At 41.8% G+C, this 14,729-nt stretch overlaps 1 protein-coding gene across 1 annotated transcript in view; it reads right to left on the reverse strand.

Annotated features, from left to right (window-relative positions):
* Positions 1-8,880: 8,880 nt before the first annotated feature.
* LOC122810338 (cytochrome b5-like) overlaps positions 8,881-14,729 on the reverse strand; it is a 616,134-nt gene continuing 610,285 nt past the window's right edge. Inside the window, exon 5 of the mRNA XM_044081911.1 lies at positions 8,881-9,961. Coding sequence (XP_043937846.1) covers positions 9,871-9,961 — 91 coding nt within the window. The 3' untranslated portion in view covers positions 8,881-9,870. The remainder of the gene's footprint in view (positions 9,962-14,729) is intronic.

The raw sequence follows: 14,729 nt of genomic DNA on the forward strand, positions 1-14,729 counted from the left end.
TGACTGGATGTAGGCACTTTCTGAATACCCTGGGCACAGGAGATGAGCCAAAGAACAGTGCAGAAAACTGATGGTGCATGTCGCCTGCTTTGAAGCGTAGGTATCTTCTGGAAGACTCCCTGATAGGGATGTGCAGGTATGCTTCTTTTCAGTCTACTGTTGCCAACCATGCATCTTTGCCTAGCATAGGAAGCAGCTGGAGAGGAGTCAGCATCTTGAACTTTGGAATCACCAAGGGTATTTAGAGTAGAAAGGTCCAGGATAGGACGCCACGTGTTGCCTTTTCTGGGTACCAGAAAAAGTCTTGAATAGAAACCTTGTCCCTTTTCCTCTTCTGGCTGCATGTTTTTTTACCTCTGACGACATGGAAGAAGGGACAGTAACCGACGCAGGACCCAAGACTTTGTTAATCAGGCTGATTGAGGGCTACTGCAAGCAGATAACTGAAATGTAATGACTGCAACAGTGAAACACAAAGAATATCACTGGTTCAGTTTATGGAGATTCCTCATACTCAAAAGAAAAAAGAACCCTGCAGCTGTATGCCAAAGTAAAAAGCAACACGAACAAGAAAGTACAGTTGTGTACCTACCATAAATGTAGATGTTCGAGTGTATTCACTGCTGCAGTCATTACACTTGGGTTTATCCTGCTGGCAGGCTACCCGCAGTCGGCCTGAATTCCAAGTCCTGGTCCGGCGTCGGTTGCTGTCGCCTCTTTCCTGATGTCAGTGCGCCAAGGGTATACAAGATGCAGCCAATGCCATTTTCTTCAGTTTTTCTTGCCCCAGATGTCAGGTGCCCCCAAGAAGGTAAGCAATACATATTGCTAATAAAAACATACACTAAAATAAACAATACCTTCATCTACAAGCAAATACACCACATAGATTGTATAGGATAGAAAAGTATAGATAAGTCCCAGCAAAGAAAGGGGGATGGAGGGTGGGTAACCTGGACTGCAACAGTGAATACACTCAAAAATCTACATTTATGGTAGGTACACAACTATACTATGTTCATAGTGTTTCACTGTTGAAGTCATTACACTTGGGTTGAATCCCAAAGATGAGGTAGGGCGGCTGGGTCTAAATAGGATTAGCAGTGGCTATGAGGCCCTGCAGAACTGCAGTGGCAAAGCCTGCTCTGGATTTAGAGTAAATAGGTAAGTTATAATGCTTGGTAAAAGTGTGCTGTGAACTCCAAGTTGCAGCCTCCAAAATTTCCTTTGTTGGTACTCCTCTGCGAAAGGCTGCTGAAGTGGCTGCTGCCCTGGTAGAATGTGGCCTAATATTCTTAGGCAGTGATTTGCCATGCTGTGCATAGCAGAAATGAATGCAATGTCCTATCCATTTTGAAATAGTCTGCTTTGAAACAGCCTTTCCTTGTGATCCTGCAGCATATGCTACAAACAGCTGCTCAGTTTTTCTGAAAGCTTTTGTTATGTCCAAGTAGAAGCATAGCTGCCTGTGTATGTACAAAGAGTGCAGAAGTCTCTCCCCTTTATTCTGGGGATTTGGATAAAATGTTGGTAAATGAATGGTTTGGTTAAGAGACACACTGGATACTACCTTTGGCATAAACGCTGGGTTTGTCCTTAGAGAAACCCTGTCCGGATGAAAAATGATAAAAGGTTCCACTGCCATTAATGCCTGTAACTCTGAGACTCTTCTTGCTGAAGTTATTGCTAGGAGCAGAGCAGTTTTCCATGATAAGAATTTTATCTCAGCTGTATTGGCTGGCTCAAAAGGAGGCAGTGTGAGCTTTTCCAAGACAAAGTTGAGGTCCCATGTAGGTATCGGTGCTCTCCTTGGGGGTCTTATGTTTTTTGGCCCTCTGAGGTACTGTCTTAACAGTGGATGTGAGAAAATAGGAGGTTCTGTATTGTAATGAGCTGAAATGGCAGAGGCATGGATCTTAATTGATGAGAAGGATAGGCCTTTGTCCAGCATCTCAGTTAGGTATTGTAAAATCTGAGGAATATTTGGAACAAGTGGTTCAAGTCCTTGTGCCTGGTTCCAAGCACAGAATCTCTTCCATTTTTCTGCATAAGATTTTCTGGTGCTGAGCCTCTGGCTTCCAAAATGACATCCATAACAGCTTTAGAGAGAGGTGTGTTCTGAGTGGCTATATTATTTGCCATGCAGCCAGATTTAAGGTTCTGAGGTGGCTGTGCAGGATCTGATAGTTTTGTTGAGTCAGAAGGTGAGGAATTTGAGGTAAAGTCCAGGCTGGGCCTTGAGACATGCTCTTTAGGATTGGGTACCAGTGCTGGCTTGGCCAGTCTGGGACAATCAGAATAATTTTTGGCTTCTCATGTCCGACTTTTAGGAGTACCTTGGGGAGGAGAGGCAGTGGTGGAAAGGCATAAACTGTTAGGGTTTTCCAACTGAATGACAGAGCATCCACTTTCCATGCTTGTGAGTGATAAGTCCTTGTGCAGAATCTCTATAGTTGGCAGTTGTGAGGGGAGACAAAAAGGTCTATGTCTGGGCATCCCCATTTCCTTGTTATCATGCTGAAGACCTGTGGATCTATTTTCCACTCATGAGGGTCCATGAGGTTTCTGCTTAGTTCGTCTGCCAGAGTAGTTTTCTTTCCTGGCAGGAATTGTGCCTGCAGATGTACTTGATAGGTCAGTGCTGTGTTCCACAAAGTCGTGGCTTGCCTGCAGAGGGGGTAGGAATGTGTGCCCCCTTGCTTGTTTATGTACCACATAACCATCTTTAGCAATAGTTGTCCTGGATGTAGTAGATCCCTGAAGGCTGTCAGGGCATTCTGTACAGCTAGCATCTCTTTTTGATTTATATGAAGATGCATTTGGTCCACGGTCCACGTGCCCTGAATACATTTTCCTGCCATGTGTGCCCCCCAGGCATAATCCGATGCATTTGTTGTTAGTGTCTGCCTGGCTGTGGGTAAAAAGTGAAAGGCTGTCCTTTGTTGTGGTGACAGGCCAGTGCCCACCATCGAAACTCCTGTTGCAGGCAAGGAATAAGAGTTATTATTGTTTCCAGGCTGTGGCAATGTTGAGTCCACTTTTTAGATACCATTGTAGCTTCCTCATATGCAGTCCTGCATATGGAATTAGCAGGATGCAGGATGCCATGAAGCCCAAAGCCTGCAGAATTTTTCTTGCAGGTAGCTGGGTCTTTGTTGCCAACATTTGAAAGTAATGAGTCAGTTGCTTTTGCTTGTCTGGTGTGAGATAAGCCATCTGGGCAGTTGTATTTAAGCTTGCACCCAGGAATATTATCTCTTGAGAGGGCACTAGTTTTGATTTATTTTTGTTTACTGTGTACCCTAGGCAAATTAGTAATCTTTTTACAAACGTCAGATGCTTTAGTAAAATGTCGTTGCTCTCTGCTTGAATAAGGCAGTCATCCAAGTAGGGATATATTTGAATTCCTTTTTGTCTGCAAAATACAATTACTGGTGCCAGGCATTTTGTGAAGACCCTGGGCGCAGTAGATAAGCCAAAGGGCAGTGCAGAGAACTGGTAATGCATTGAGCCAGCTATGAATCTGAGGTATCTTCTGCAAGATTGTCTGATTGGGACATGCAAATATGCCTCTTTGAGGTCCAAAGTAACTAGCCAAGCCTTCTTGCCCAGCATGGGTAGAAGTTGCTGCAGTGTCAACATTTTGAATTTTGGAACGTCCAGGAAAGTATTTAGAATAGACAGGTCCAGTATTGGTCTCCAGGCTTTGTCCTTTCTGGGTACCAAGAAAAGTCTTGAGTAAAATCCTTGCCCCTGCTCTTGCTGTGGTACTTTTTGAATAGCCCTCATGTCCATGAGAGCAGAAATTTGTTTTTGTGCCTCTGCCCATTGATTGTGCGGCAGGTCTGGCATAACTTTTGACCTTGGTAGGGTGTGAAAGTGGAACCTGTAACCCTGAGAAACAATATTCAGTACCCATTTGTCCTGGGTGATCATGTGCCAATTTTATGAGAAAAGTGCTAGTCCCCCCCCCCCCCCCCCAAGGGTGCTGCCAAAGGTAAGTGCTTGGCATTTGTAGAGGAAAGTCATTGGGACTGTTTCCTATAAGGTTGTGATTTGTCTTCTCCGCCTTTGGGGGCTGAAGCACCCCATAGTTTAGGTCTGTATGAGCCTTGATGCTGAGATCTGCCTCTTTGTGGCCTGTCTGACACTGGAAAGGACCAATTTTTAGAAGGCCACTTCCTGCTAAATTTATGTGGCTGAACCTGTAAGAAATCATTTACTGTCTGCATTGATTTTGCTTTATCCTCCATTTTCTTTAACACCTCTTCTGCCTTAACACCAAACAAAGTATCATGCTGTAATAGAGCATCCAATAATTTTGCTTTAACATGATCAGGTAAACTCTGTTCTTTTAACCAAGCATGCCTTCGAATGACAGAACCTGTAACTGTGGCTCTGCAAGATGCCTCTAATGAATCAAAACCACATTGCAAAGTATGCTTTCCCTCTTGTTCAGCTGCATGCAATAAATCCTGCATTTCCTTGTTCTCAGGACATTCAGAGCTTGTAAGCGTTTTCTGTTTTAGCAAAGACATTAGGTATCGTTGATATTTAAGCATGTGAAACTGGCAGTTTAAAGCCCTTACAGCTAAAGTAGCAGAGGTGTAAACTCCCCCCCCCCCCTGTCCAGTGCTCTAGAATCCCTATCAAAGGGAACAGGGTTTTTGCAGTGGAAGCCTTGACCCCTTTGGGACCCTGAGAAATAGTTTCTGGATCAGCAGCAGGGTTTTTACAAAGAAATGTATGAGAATCTGGAACCCTGTAGTACCTATCTGGCTTAACTGGTGCAGGGGGGTAAGGAATCAGGAGTCAAACTGGATTCAGAAAATACATAATCAACAATATCTAGTACAGGGGGGATAGCAAGAGGCCTGTGCTGAGGCAATAAAAGAAAGTCTCTGAGCCTTTTCTTGGATTCTGAATAATCCTGGCTCTCCCAATGGAGATGCTCCCTCATGGCGTGCAGGGTTTCCCCAAAAGAGTAGTCCACAGGAGGAGAGGCTGAAGGGATAGATTCTTCAGCATCAGAGTCCTCACAGGGAGGAAGAGAATATCCCTGTTCTGAAGAGGAATCAGAATAAATAGAAACCTAGTCAGAGGAGTCATAGTCAGTGTCTTGCTTAGGTCTTTTATCAGGAGGGGGATGGGAACCCCTGATCAAAGTAATTAGGTCCTCGGTCATTTTGAGCATCTGTTTCTTTGGCATGGATGACTGTCCAGGAGAATGCTGCACTTGTTTATTTGTCTTTAAAGGTGTTTTAGACTTTGCCTTGGCTGCTGAAGTGGTCTTGACAGTAAGCTCTGTAGGTCTGAAAACACCCTCAGAAGCCGATGCCTGCTCAGCGGCTCCTGACCCATCTGAGGGAATCGTTTCCATAGGCCCAATACCTTGAGTTTCCAGAGGCCTAGCTGTCTCCACGTGGGAGTCGGAGGCGGCCTGTGGCTCTGTGGAACACAGCACTGACCTATCAAGTACATCTGCAGGCACAATTCCTGCCAGGAAAGAAAAATACTCTGGCAGACTAAGCAGAAACCTCATGGACCCTCACGAGTGGAAACTAGATCCACAGGTCTTCAGCATAAGAAGGAAATGGGGATGCCCAGACAGATCTTTTTGCCTCCCCTCACAACTGCCAACTACAGAGATTCTGTACAAGGACTTATCACTCACAAGCATGGAAAGCAGATGCTCTATCATTCAGCTGGAAAACCCTAACAGTTTATGCCTTTCCACCAGTGCCTCTCCTTCGGCCAAAATAATGTAAAGCAAAATCGAACTGACACTTAGTGCGTTGGTTGAATCTAGCACAAAACCGACAACTAGCACCGTCATAGTCAGGGCATAGGCAAGGAATACAGTAAGAATGAAAATCCTTATGAGGTATTTGCTTCCCACAAGAAATACAATTGTTAACTTTTACTGACATCGGTTTGGAGCAAGAAAAAGTTTCCCCAACAGGGTACTTAGCTTTATTGACGACGTTGGATCTGAAATTCAATTTCAAAAATCTCAGGAGTCGGCCGACTGGCACTTGCGAACTGCTTTTGCTTCGGGCACCGCGCGGCAAGAAAGACTGAAGAAAATGGCGTCGGCTGCATCTTGTATACCCCTGGCGCACTGACATCAGGGAAGAGGCAACAGCAACCGATGCCGGACCAGGACTTTGGAATTTAGTCCGACTGTGGGTAGCCTGCAAGCAGGATAACCCAAGTGTAATGACTGCAACAGTGAAACACGATGAACATCAGTCCAAGACACATGATCCATGTAAAACACAATTCCACATGATATAAACCAGATGCTGCCTTGGGGTGTGGTGGTGGGACAGAGCTCTTCCCAAACACAGCAAGTATTTCCTTGATGCTAAAGATTCTGGGTCAGCTCAAGTTTTCTGCCCATACATGGCCCTTCCTTTGACAGCAATACCCAAATACACTGCCACAACTCAAGAAGACAAGAACAAATGCAGTCCATGCTGCATACAACAGTAAGTAGCAGACACATTCCATTCTGCTGTGAAAGTCCTTGTTGCAACCGATATGCTGAAGTTTTTTTACTACTTTGCTAACCGAAGAATCAAAGACAAGAAATTTCCTCCAGTGTTTAAGACTCTTGGACAAAAGTTACATGCTATTAAAAAACCCTGAATTTTTCTACATTTTACTGATTATTTGACAATGTGAAATAATCCCAGTTCAGAAGAAAGCAAGGTTTTCTTCTTAACAGGAATCTCGATGTTGTAGTAGCTATCCGCACTTATGGGCAAGCAATGGGAGAGCCACCTTATTCTTTTTCTTTAAAGGATGCCACAAATCTGTAATGACTACTTATTAAAGGTACAAAAACTGAGGTGTGTCCAGGTTACAAAACTGGCCTTCCTCGGAAATCGGTTATATGAAGCAATAACCAAAATGTGTGCTTTCTTATGACCCAGGCAAGTATCAATAAGATCTGCATAAGGACAAAGGTGCTCTGACCATTCAAAATTATCCATTATAATCATGAAGTCCTTTCAAAAGGATGGATACCCAAGGAAAGGAATTGGCGAAAGACTAGGATTGTTTAATCTCTCTTTCTGATCGAAGGGCCAAAGTCCACCATATCACTGACATGAGTCAAAATAAAAGTTCTGCACTAAAATTATTTTGCTGGTATGTCTGCAAACTGACAGCGGTATTCTGAAACATAGAGGTACTGAATTCTGAAACACTAACAGAGGAACAGACAATTTTGCTGGCACAATAACAATCCAAAGATACTCTCGCTGAAAATGAAGAAACCATCATCACTGGAATCTGCTGCTGCTGTTAAATGAGGTCTTTTGCACATTAAGTTCTCTTCCACATGTGTAAAGAAAGACATTTTCAAAATTATCTGCAAAAGGAACAAAGAGTGGTTCTAGCTTGTAAGGGATAAAAACTCTTGTTTGGCAAGTGGCAAACCTTTACCCAGATATTAGAACTGAAAATATCCAACAAAGCAAGAATTACAATTCTACTCTACTGTGTGAGAATTAACAGAGGGGTAGGAGAAAAAATCTCAAGCACTTGGCCATGCAAAAAAAGTCCAGAAAGGCAAACCGTGTGAGCCAAGTATGTTTTCATCTCATGCACGAAACACTTGGACAAGGAAATAATCTCTTTGCTATATCCTTTAGAAATATGGACAGTTATGAAGATACATACGTAAATGTTTTTCTTTTCCCTGAAAAGGAAGTAAAGATCAACTGGTGGTAACAGCCCGATACAAGGTAAACCAACCTGGGGGAGCCTGGAGACCCTAGCTAGGATGAACAGAGCAAATACTGAAGGGAGTAATTAAAGAGCAGGTTGTGGTTCAGGATAGAGAGTGAACCTTAGCTTCTATCTGGAAGCTCTGAAGTTTTCCTATTAGATCCCTTCAAATCTTTGAAAATAAGACACCTTGAGTCAGACTCATTTAGAGGATTTAAGATTTCCATGATCTGATGAAGTCTATAAGATGAAAGGGCTAATCTGAATAAAGTTTCTTTAAATGAATCTGACTACAGATTACTTTTATTTGAAGAATGGAAGGGATCCAATATGAAAACTTCAGAACTTCCGGATAGAAGCTAAGGTTCACTCTCCACCCTGAACCACAAATTACACTCGAGCTTCTCCCTTTAAAATTTCTTCCTGAAGAGGAACAGCTGAGGACGATAAGATCCAGTATGACAACAGAACCTTAAGTTACCAAGCCTAGCTGAACCTTTATCTAGACTCCTAGTCCTCTACCATGTGAATGTCAGTCTCATGCTGGATTGTCACAGACTATTGACCTAAGTGCTCTTCTGAATATGATTCTTCCTAGAACTTCAGTCAGCTCTTGCTCTAAAAATGTATATGTAGTTTATTATCCCATATATGAATTACTGGTGAAAAGCCAAGGACAACTCAGGCTCTGACCTGTGTTGTCGATGAGCAGCACTGTTAAAATGCTACCAAGGGCAAAGGACAGGGACAGAAAAAGCACAAACGGCAATAAACCTGTTTCAGTACCTAGTGATAGCTTCATCAGCAGTAAGCATACAACCATTTCCTTTATCAAATGAAGTAAAAGATCCACATACTGCAAGCTGCAGGAAAGAACTTAAACTGATCATCAGCATATTTGCTAACCCAGGTGCATGGGCCACCAATTGCTGATAAAATGGGGGGGGGGGGGTAGGGGGTGGCGCATGATCCATGAAACATGTCTGCTGAAAGTTTTTTTAACCAGTTAGATCACAGCATTATAAATCTAACTTAACCAATTCAGATGTCCTCTGAAAGTTACAACAGTCCTTTTCAGACTCTGACAGTCAAAGTGAATCCACAGTTTAACTCCAAATTCAATAAGCAACTCATGATACCATATAAACTGTCAGAAAAAAATTGTAGTATTTTCAGGGAGAAATACAAATACTTTAGTCTTCTCAGTTTGCATTTAGCCTGCACATTTTCCGTATACATCACCTAGTTCAAGAATTCATCAACACATAATTTTAAAACATTCTTTCCACCACTAAGAAAGCAGTCCAATGCTTCTGACTCTTAAATGCTACTTGCTAAGAATTGACACTGCTGCTCCTCCTCCTGCAAGAAATGCCTTAGCTTAGCCAGTGCCAAGCTTTCTTCAGCACTTGCATCTTTAAACTAGTTTATTTTAATTACCAGGACATAGGGTAAATTGATAGGGGGAAGGAATCCAAGTACAACTCTAATCCTATGTTTACCAGTCTTGTCATTTACCACTTTTCAGGCTTTGGCAGCAGAGACTGGAACCTCCCTCTTCAGGACAACAGCATAGCCAGCAGTACTCTCAATCTTCTTCTCCCTGGAATACCTACAGTTAAAGTTCTCCAAACCTAGTGTGAACTCTACAGCTCCACCAGTAATTCATCTGTAGGGTAATAAAATAAAACATGCCTCTCTACTAAGCAAAGTAGCAGACATCAAAAGCAATGGCATATTCTTATTAACTATGTTACCAATTGTGGCATTCTTAAAGGTACATTATAGTTAAAATGAGATGATGCCATTTATAAAACATACAAGCAAGAGAAAAGTACAATTAACTGGTTATGTAAACGAGATGAAAATATTGGTGGCCTTCCAATCCCCTTAACTCAAAGCTGGTTTTGTGCGCATATGCAACATCTGCCTTCCAAATGTAGTATTTTATATCTGAAGAAGAGAATGGAGCCTGAAGGCTATTCTGCTCCTTTCAGGCTCAACCACTGAGCCTAAATCAGTCTGGACATCTTTTTTCAAGTAAGGTCAGAAAGGAAAATGGACCCAGTTTGAATTTCTCATTAAGGTGTTGATAGGAACATTATTCTCCACCATGTTCCACCACTTCAGCACTCACAAGGATCTATTTTCCACTAAGTAAAATCGATACATGAACCCAACAACTGCTATAGCCACAGCTGGTATCAGCCAATTTGTCCACCATCTAGAAAAGCAAAAAAAGAAGTAAAAGCTCCATTAGCAAAATAAAAACACTCCCAATATCAACTGTACAGCATAAAACAAGCTATCAGACTGTACATTCATTACTGTTTTACCTTTTGTCTGATTATGTCAGTTTATAAATAAGTGTCCTGCATTACTTGCTGGATATCCTTATAGCAGTTTGCAAACAATTCTGGTCATCTTTACCACTGCTTTATTACACTATAGTTGGTAAAATTCATTATCAAATGGGTTGTCTGAATCTTGCCGAAAGGATAACCTGAATGGCCCTGCAAAGGTTGGCAGGTCCGTCCATCTGCATACTGTAAAGAACTATAGTTAGCTTTTTAACTTCTTCCTCCAAAATGTAGCAACTACTCTTACTTTACCTTAAAGGTCACATGAAACAGAACCCAATGGTTCTAGTAACAGTCAGTCAAGCAAGCAAGGAAAGTGCTGGGGTAAGCAAACTTACTGTAACAGTAGATACTCAAACAGATAGTTACTGCAGTAGCCTATGCCATACGGGACATATCCAGCCAAGGACTGGATGACCAGCCAGCTTTCAAATCTATAAGGCACCCTCCACTCACTCTAACCACTAAACAGCTCGAGGAGAGTAGTATAAAATCAGTGGTTAGAACTGAAAACTTTTTTTTTTTTACCTCACAGCAAGGGAGGTAGAGTTCTACCAGCCAGGTATGTACTAGGACAAATGGAGAAGAAAATTTCTACACCCTGGCTTAAAAAACAACAAAAAGAATTGGGATAGCAGGAGGGTGTTCTTACTGCAACCGTGATCTATGAACATGTAATGTCATTGTAAGTTTACTTAACCGTATTATGTCCATCATTAGATCACTGTTGCCTAAGCTATACAGAACAAATACCATATCTTAGAATGAAAGGGAGAAGGAAGGATCAGAGTCCAGCAGTCCCGTAAGAATACTCCTTAACAAAGCCTGCTCTAGACCTAAAGAAGGAATCTAGTTTGTAGTGCTTGGCAAAAGTATGCACAGATGACCAAGCTGCTGCCTCTAGAAAATTTCTAGAGTCCCCACTACCATCACCTTTTCAAAAAGTCACAAAAGCAGCCAAAGCCTTGATAAAATGTACCCTAATCTTGCCTGAAGTATCTTGTCATGGTGAAATTATACAGATTGACACAGTTTCTTTTAAATGTAAAAAAAAAAATGGGCAAATTGACCAGAAATCCTGAAGGTTTTTGTATGGGCATGTAGACATCTAGAGTGTTTAGAAGTATTTTTCCCCTACTTTTTTATTCTGGATAGAAAACAAGGAGATGAAGGGCCTTGCTCAATGAAACCGCTTTCGGCATAAATGAAGGATTTGCTCCCAAAGTTTATCTACCTATGTAAAATTGGAAATGGTGTGAATCATCATAAGAGCTTGTAACTCAGTATTCTTGTAAAAATCAGAACAATGAATAGGACCCTCAAATCAACCTCATGAAAATGTTTATCTTTCTCAAGTATAAAATAAAGGTACCAAGAAGAAGCCACTTGTCTTCTAGATGGATGGATCTGCAAAAAATTATTTGCAAAAACTGTTTCACTTGAAGTACAGTAGAAAGGGGGATCCATGGGGAGACTAGCAGAGATGGCAAGTGAATCTTGACAGAAGAGCAAGAAAGGCCAGAGGATAACAACTGACATAAATACTGTAGAACCAGAGGTGTTCAAGTCTTAAAAGAATCCCAACTCTTGCTTTGGCCCCAACCAGAAAATATTATTCACTTATCCAAATACAACTTTCTAGGAGCAGGTTTCTTAACCCCCTTTAATATCTGCTGCATATCATCAGAAAACAATTACCTAAATGGTATTAAAATTCTATCATCCAGGCAGAGAGCTGACTAAATTCAAGGTTAGGGCAGGGAAGGAAACCCTGGATTGTGTTGTAAATCCATTCTGTTAGGAACCTTATGGTAATTTTCTTTGGCTACTGAGAAGGGAGAACTACTCCTGCTCAGGACAAATGACAGTTACCAGTATCACCTTTAGAAAATCCTTCTGAATCTTTAGAAGAAACCTGGTCATCACAGGAAAGGGTGGAATGGCATTCAGGAACATCCCAACCCACGAAAATTAAATGTCATCTGTTTTCCAGGCCTTTGTGCAAGGAGTCTTGCAGCAGAATGTCTGTCTGTTGCGACTAGAGGAAATTAGATCTACTTGATGTGTTCCCTATGCTGGATCAGTTCCTGGAAGGCCCCTGGGCATAACTTCCATTCACAGGAGTCTGTCCTGGTCCTGCTCAGCTTGCCACTATGTTTGCTCTTATGAAATACAAGTAGTCTAGTGGGTCGGACTGTACCGAGTTGTTAGTTTCCTGGTTTAAAATAGCTTGTCTGCAAATGGAGTATGGCCTGCCTGGTTTCCTCCTGCTTGTATAGCAAATCACTCTGGTGCTGTCTGTGACTACAGGTAAAGGGCTTGGAATCCAAAAATGGTTTAGACAACTGAAAGCATTTTAAATGCCATTACTTTGTTGACATTTGTATATTTCAATTTACCCTGCTTGTTCTGCTGACCCTGAACTTTCATCCTACCCCTTGGAAACAGCTCCTCCAGCAAATTCTGAGGCATACGTGGTTACAGACAAGGCTGCAGCTCATTTGAGAGATTCTCAGAACCCAAGTTTTAGAAGTTATGTGGCACCACAGTGGGAAGTGAAAACCTCAACTTTGGGGAAGTTTTACTGGAATGTCAGAGTGAGGTGGGGGAAAACATGATGGCAGCATACAGTCAAGTCTATATTTTGACTGCCCTTGGTTTAAGAAGGACCCACCCACCTTTTTTTTTTTTTTTAACCTCTCTGCCATTGCTTTCTGAAAAATTTTCTTGTGCCCTGATACGATTTTTTTTTTCCATAAAAGGAAACTGGTAGGAAAATTACTGTTACATTTTGGCAGGAAGGGTTCCCTTTCATCAAATATTTTAAGTATCTCAGCAGAGGAAGAGCCGCATACAACTTTATCCAAGGGAGTATTCAGGAGTTCAGTTTTGACATCCTCCAGAAAATTCAAAGAATGCAGCCAAGCAAATCTTCTCATCACTAACCCAGTGGCAGCTGATCTAGGAACAGCATCGACAGTGTTGTAAACACATTTTACAGATCATTAGGTTGCCTGAGACACAGAAGATATTAAAAGAATTCAGAGATGTCAATCTCTAAAAAAGGAAGGTCAGCAATTAACTTTCTTATACTGTCAAAAGAATCCAGAAGAAACCTAAAAAACAAGTGAGCCTGATAACTCGGTATTCTGAAGGTGAAGGAAGTACATACTTTTCTTACCACACTTACCAAAGGGTTTTCCCATCCCTGTCAGAAGTAATAAGGTTGTCTGCCATAAAGTGATCAGCAGAAGATGGCTTTGTCAGAGAAATTATTGCAGGGCCTGATCTGGGTTTTTAAAAAAGAAGTTTGTGGGTCTGGGAACCTTATATAATTTATCACACTTTCTGGGGGCAGTTGGCTGACAGTCAGGTAAATTAGTGGCTGGAAAGAAAACATCCTCTAACTTTGGCAAAACAAGAACCGCTGCAGGATGAAGAAAATCCACCTGCAGCAAATCACATCTTTGCTAGAATTTGGCATTTATTTTTGTTCCCACTGAAATAACTCCTTCATTCTGGCAATTGTTATCGAGGGAGAAATCTCTTCAGGTGAAGTCTCTGAAGAAACACTTTCCTCAGATTCTCCATTCTACTGCACAGGAACTTGTGAAATACAGTCCAAGTCTATTTTCTGTCTTTAGACAGATAATCAGAATCTGAGAAGGGAAAATCTTTTCCTTTTTAAATGAAGGGAAGATTCAGAATGTAAATACTGAAAGACTTTAAACAAGTTGTTAACAGTACCCAGCCACTCTTCCTGGCAAGTGAAGAAAAATTTCTAATTTTAAGTTTCCGAATGATAAGAATCAATGGTCCTTTTCCCAGGAATCGAGCTCCTCAGAGCAACTCCATAAAGGAAAAACATTCACTCTCTCCTTTAATGTGGACAGGAATGGCTCTCCCTCTCCCTCACCCTAAAAGTACACCAGAACAGCTGCAAAGGGCACTGCCTGATGAGTGGTCCAAGGTACACAATATGGCCACAGTGGAGTCACTGACTGGCAGCAGAGTTGAAGCAGCAGCCAGAGTCGAACCAAAATAGACCACACAACTTTTCTCTTCTCGTGGATCAGGCAGGGAATGACTGAGAAGCCAGGACTCGGGTCCATTACTCTACCGAAATGAGACTGAAACAGGTAGCAGAGCCTTAGTATGGCAATCTTTCCTCCTGACTAAAAAAAAATAAGGTATAAAGTAAACATTTTAGTGACAACCACCAAAAACAGTAGCCCTAGCCCTCAGCAATATTTTTATAGAAAAGAAACCTTTCCTCACACAAATGGGTAAAACTGGAAGGCATTTCCAGTGGGATACTTAGCTACCAAACTTAGGAGAAGTGCTAGCTGACCATCGAGCACCCAAAGCTGTAGCACTGTGTTTTCTGACAACAGGTTGAGAAAGCTTGATGCCCTAACCACTGACTTTATACCACTCTCTAACTGCATAGCATTTAGGAAGTTGGAATGTTCCCAAAAGCACTGGCAGACTTGTCCAATTCTTAACAGGATACGTCCTGTATAGCACACGCAACTGCAACAATGATCTAATGATGATTATCAAAGATATTCCAATTTTTCATCTACATCTCTACCTGAACTCTGAAATGGTACTACAATCAAGAGTTTTTTA

This window comes from Protopterus annectens, chromosome 8.part1 (genome assembly GCF_019279795.1).
Source record: "Protopterus annectens isolate FY-2018-M chromosome 8.part1, PAN1.0, whole genome shotgun sequence".
In the NCBI taxonomy this organism is placed as follows: domain Eukaryota; kingdom Metazoa; phylum Chordata; order Ceratodontiformes; family Protopteridae; genus Protopterus; species Protopterus annectens.